Source organism: Fukomys damarensis, unplaced genomic scaffold (genome assembly GCF_012274545.1).
Source record: "Fukomys damarensis isolate Sample0158 unplaced genomic scaffold, DMR_v1.0_HiC HiC_scaffold_22, whole genome shotgun sequence".
Taxonomy (NCBI): Eukaryota; Metazoa; Chordata; class Mammalia; order Rodentia; family Bathyergidae; genus Fukomys; species Fukomys damarensis.
The window spans coordinates 26,925,711-26,931,161 of record NW_022900934.1 but is presented as its reverse complement, the minus strand read 5'-3'; the positions used below and the strand labels follow the sequence as shown (position 1 = coordinate 26,931,161).

The 5,451-nt window shown below is 39.8% G+C and overlaps 1 protein-coding gene across 1 annotated transcript; it reads left to right on the top strand.

The window, feature by feature from the left end:
• The first annotated feature begins 632 nt into the window (after positions 1-632).
• On the top strand, positions 633-4,494 carry LOC104873990 (beta-defensin 115). Its single transcript, XM_010640946.1, is given in 4 exon segments — positions 633-729; positions 2,809-2,850; positions 2,853-2,963; positions 4,457-4,494. Coding segments are annotated over 4 exon segments (267 nt in total). The 3' UTR covers positions 4,474-4,494.
• The last annotated feature ends 957 nt before the right edge of the window (positions 4,495-5,451 follow it).

The window sequence follows — 5,451 nt, the reverse complement described above, 5'->3', positions numbered from 1 at the left end:
TTTTTGTGCTTATAATGTGACCCCACAGAATTCCCTTCTACTCTGTTGGTCTGCATTTCCTTAGCTGAGAAGTGCCAGTTCTAAGACAAATGAGGATACCATTGTCATACCACGACATACATATGATAATGTCTTCAATGTTTTTCAACATACGTTCACTGAATGCTCTAGACATATAGAAATGAGAGCCTGTGCGAACCTTCAGGGGTCTTACCATCTGTTGAAAGTTGTCCTTGAGGATATAAGCCAGGTGAGAGGATGAGCTAGGAAAAGAGCACTCAGGCATCACAAGCACTTGTGCAGAAAGAAAGAAGCACTGAGAACCACAGAAGAGAAGGCTAAAGTACCCATAAAGAGAGGCCTGAAAGGTTTCTTGGAGAGGCGATCTGCTCTATCCACAAAGCTACAGACTTGTGCAGGACATGTACCTCCTCCACCAATGCCTTCACCTTCCCAGAGGACATTTAGAGTAAGACCATGTACATGGGATGATCAGTTTACAGTGCTGATCTTCAGGCTGACATTCTAGGTGGTGGAACTCTTTGTCCTTATCTAATCGATTTTTCATGACTCAGCGCTACCTACCTCAATAAAACCCAGGGTGTTGATCCAGCTTCCTCAGCATGTTCAGCATGATGCTGCTGAATCCCTTCTCAACCATCTCAGGACACATTCAACTCTTGTTCCTGGTCTTAGCTGTCCTTGTGGTCCTGGATCAGACATCACCAGGTAACCAGAACTGTGGCAAGACAGAAAAAGGGAGTAAGATGGGCTCCTACCCAAAGAACCATGGCAAACTGAACGTGGATAGGATTAAGGATAACACACAGGGATGGCTGAGGTCTAGTGAAAGGCCTTACGATGAATGTAACCTTGGGGCTAGGCATTGTAGCTCAGGGTTAGAGCACTTGCCTACTAGGCTTGAGGCTCTCCATTTAATCCAGGACCTAAATTTTTTGAAAAATTAAAAAAGGGCTGGGGATTTAGCTCAGTGGTTCCACCGCCTGCATTGCAAGCATAAGGACCAGAGTTCAATCCTCAGTACCAAAAAAATTAAAAAAGAATATGCTTTGTTGGGGTAGCTTGTCACTCCCAACCACAAGTATGCTTCTGAGTAGGGGCCTGGAGTATACCAGCAGAAGCCAGGCTGTCTTATATGAAGTCCCTTTCATGTGTAGAAGCAAACTCCACATCTCTGTGTCCTTAATACCCATGACCCAAATATTAACAGTCTCATCCCACATCCACTTAATACTGTCTTTTGCAAAATTAGTCTCATCATTTCACCTCTCTATCGTTGTTTGGCTTTTAATGTTCCTTTAAAGCAAGCAGAGAAGACATCTTGCTCTTGTTTTAGAGTATGTGGTAAAAATGTGCAGGATATCTACAGGTTTATAAAAATAAATTCAAAATGTAGCAGCAGGAGATTGAAAATGGTCAGAGCTTTCTAGCAACATGGCAAGCTTCATGGCTGGGTGTTGAATGATTTTCTAGTGAAATCACTTTCCCCTAGGGTTTTATGGGGGCTCTGAAGTTTATGATTCCATGATTTTCTTTTTGGTCATTGCTGTTGGAGTCACATCCTGGATTTTTGTTTTTTGTTTTTTGTTTTTTTGTACCAGGGATCAAACTAGGATCCTTGTGCTTGCGATGCAGGCAGCGGAACCACTGAGCTAAATCTCCAGCCCTAGTCGCATCCTGTTTTGGATCAGTTCTGCAAGCTGAAAGTGTGCGCCTCAGTTACTCTAGAAGAAGAAAAAACTGTTATTCTGGACTTACTAGGAGTCGGTTTAAGCTTACCTTAAACTCTGAAGGGGGCAATTGGAATAGAAAATGGAGTTCCATGTGTGAGAGACATTTTAGAGAAAGAATCAGCATATTGGCTCATAGGATATTGGAGTGAGGAAGAATCATTATGAGTCTGATTTTTCCAGTCTGGTTAAGAAAGAGAGTGATAACTGTAAGTTACTTCCTATGAGAAAATCTGGGGAAAGGGTACAGGGAGCAAATCTATAATTGAAACAAAAATGCAATGATCTCTCAGGCGAACTCGGTGTGCAGGGAAAGCTGGGTCTCCCTGTCAGGGTTTAGCCCTAGGTAGAGCTGAGTCACAGACAAAAGACCACAGAAGAGCAGTGAGTTACACCAACCTTCAAAGCCAGCCTGTGAGTCAGCCCTACACATTTATTATTTAACACTCAGATTCACATGTATTTCCTGACATTCACATTTTCGGTGGCAAACACCTAGAACAGTGCCTATTTCATAATAGGTACTCAACAATTTGCTGCTTAAAGAATAATGAATGGGAAGGTGGATGAGGTGGCACACACCTGTGATCCCAGCACTAGGCAGGCTGAGGTAGTTGGAGACCAGCCTGGGCTGCATAGTGAGTTCATAGCAAGACCCTGTTTCAAAAAAACAAACAAAAGAGTATAATGAATGGAAAAGGGAAAACATAATGTAAGGCTTAGGCCCATCCCTTGACAAACACCCAGATTTAGAGAGGAAGTAGAATCAGAAAGAGTTAATGAGCCCGTGAAACATAACAAAGATGGAAACATCATAAACATAGGAATAAGATTCATTTAGAGCTGGCTGGAGGAAAGGAGATAACTCTTATATCTGTTACATGTCAAGACCAGAAGTAGGCATTCTGCATATACGGCTAGATAGCATTTCGAAGTACACTAGTAGGTGTCAAGATCAGTGTTCACTCTAACCATTATTACTGTTTTTACCAATATCTTCTGTATAATAGTAGATACTATTTCATAAATGTATATGCTTATCTATTTATTTTGATAGATGTATTCATCAAGAAGTGTAACTATGGAACAGGAAGATGCAGAAAGTATGCAGAGACAATGAGAAGAGGAAAGATAATTGTGGGAAATATTACGTTTGCTGCCTCAAGAAAGCAAACTTGGAACTATCACACTTTGCCAAAGAAAGCAAGCCAAGTGAGACTCTATTTATTTGAGACTTCTGGCTTTAGAAATTTAAAGTCATTATAATGAGTCAGTGGGATGGTTAAGTAGGGCAGCTGCATGATCTTTAGGTCCCCGTTGGCTCTTCACAGGATCCACTAAAGATATTCAGGGGCTGGGGGTGGGCAAATGAAAGTTAATTCCCGTGATCAATGTATCTCCCTAATTTTCTATTGCCCAACAGCGTTCTAGCTGTCCTAGGATATGACTGATAGTATCAGTGCTCACAGTAAAACAATTTTATAGGATCTGCATCTGGTGTTCCTGAGCCTCTGACCAAGTACTACACAAGGCTCCTGACTATAGAATTTTCCCGGTTAATGTAAATTGCACCTTAGCCACAGATTTTTATGTAATGTCTGATACTGGAGAGATGAGACAGTACAGCAGGATCCAGGTCTCTTCTTGCCTATTTATCTCATGGTTTAGCTGCAGCCTCTATCTTTTCTTTTTTTTTTTCTCCCCAGCCTCTTATGGTCCCTTGAAATTTATCTTTTACACCAAGTCTCTAATCGTACTTGGTAGTAAGGCAAGTATGCTTGCCCCAATCAAATGGGAGACAAAATAGCTTCTTGAAAACTCTCAGTATGTACTCAAACTTATTATTGTCAAGGTCTTGTCTTAAGCAGTTTACCTACATAAACACATTTTGTTTTAAGAGCTCCACAAGAACTACTATTATGTCCCTTTGCCAATAGAAGAAATGCCTCTTCCTTAAATTTATATGTTGAAGTCTAAACCTCCCATACTTCAGAGTGTGAGTAAAGAGAGGATCTTTAAATAGCTGCTATCAAGAAGTCAACCAATAACTAGTGCTGGAGGGGCTGTGGGGAGAAAGGAACCCTGCTCCACTGTTGGTGGGAGTATAGACTGGGGCAATCACTGTGGAGATCAGTGTGCAGATTCCTCAGAAAACTAAAACTAGAGGTTCCTTTTGACCCAGCTATACTTCTTGGTATCTTCCCAAAAGAATTAATAACATTATACCACAGCAATATAGGCACACCTATGTTCATAGTGGCAGTTTGTAATAGCTAAATCTTGGAATCAGATGCCCGCCAACTGATGAATGGATAAAGATGTGGGTTTTTTTTATACAGTGGAGTAGTACTCTACCATAAAGAAGGATAAGCTTCAGAAATCTCTAGCTAAATGGATGCACCTTGAGACTATATTCCAAGTGAAATAAATCAGTCCCACATGTTTAAATATCACATTGTTTCTCTAGTGTGAAAAACTAAAAGTGAAAATAGAAAACAATGGAAACAAAGCTTTTCTGTATAGGGAGAAGATAGGGGTTGGAGGGAAGGGATAAAATAAATTTTATTTTTAAAAAAGATAGGATCTTTAAAAGAGAAAATTAAGGTAAAATGAGGACACAAGGGCAGGCCTTATTCCATATAACTTGTGTTCCTATAAGAAGAGATTAGGATATAATTATTTTTCCAATTAATTATAATACACAGGTGCAAAACCATCGTGAGAGCCAGGAAGATTATGGCCACCTGCAAATCAAGGAGAGATGCCTGGGAAGAAGCTGACTTTTCTCATAGTTTGATCTTGGACTTTGAAAAGCCTCCAGAATTGTGGAAAAAATATATTCTGTTTAAACCATCAGTTTGTAGAACTTTGTTGTGACAGCACAGCAAACTAATACAAACATACTGTAACATTTGCATCCTAAATATTCTAAAATCTAAATCTGAGGGTTTTATTTTTCTTCTTAAACTCTTCCGAAGGTGTGAAACACAGGAATTGAACCTAAATTCCCTTTAGGATAATTCCCTGAACACCTCTGAAATCTTACCTACAATCTCTACTCCCTTTCATTTCCCATCATGGATTTCCCAGTTTGTATTATTGGGGAATTATTAATCTAATGTTTTGCCCTTATTTTCACAGGCAGCATCTTCTACTTGGAGGGTTGTTCTTGCAAACTAGCCCATCCAAGTCCCTCTGCGAGGGAAGGAACATTATCATGACAGAATATCAATTAATAATGCAATTACCTTGGAAAATTAATCTCCACCCAAGCATCTCATTACTTTATTACCTGTGTCTTTCCAAAATCCAGATGCTCAATGTCTTCACTGGACTCACAGTGAAAATTTTGAAAATGCACTGAAAATTATTGCAAAGTGACATTTGATCTAGCTCAATATTCAGGCTTATCTCTAGGTGCTGATAATAATTTTATAAAATGACACTAATCAGGGCTGGGGAATCTAGCTCAGTGGTTCTGTCACCTGCCTCACAAGCACAAGGGCCCAAGTTCAATCTCAGTACCTAAAAAAAAAAATGACACTAATCATACACAAAGCCGATGATAAATTAGAGTCAGTCAGGATTATACTATTTTAAAATAGCAGATAAAATTGACAAGAATCATAACATAATAGGTACATTAAAACATTGTTTGATTGGGCTGGGGATTTAGCTCAGTGGTTCCAGCACCTGCTTC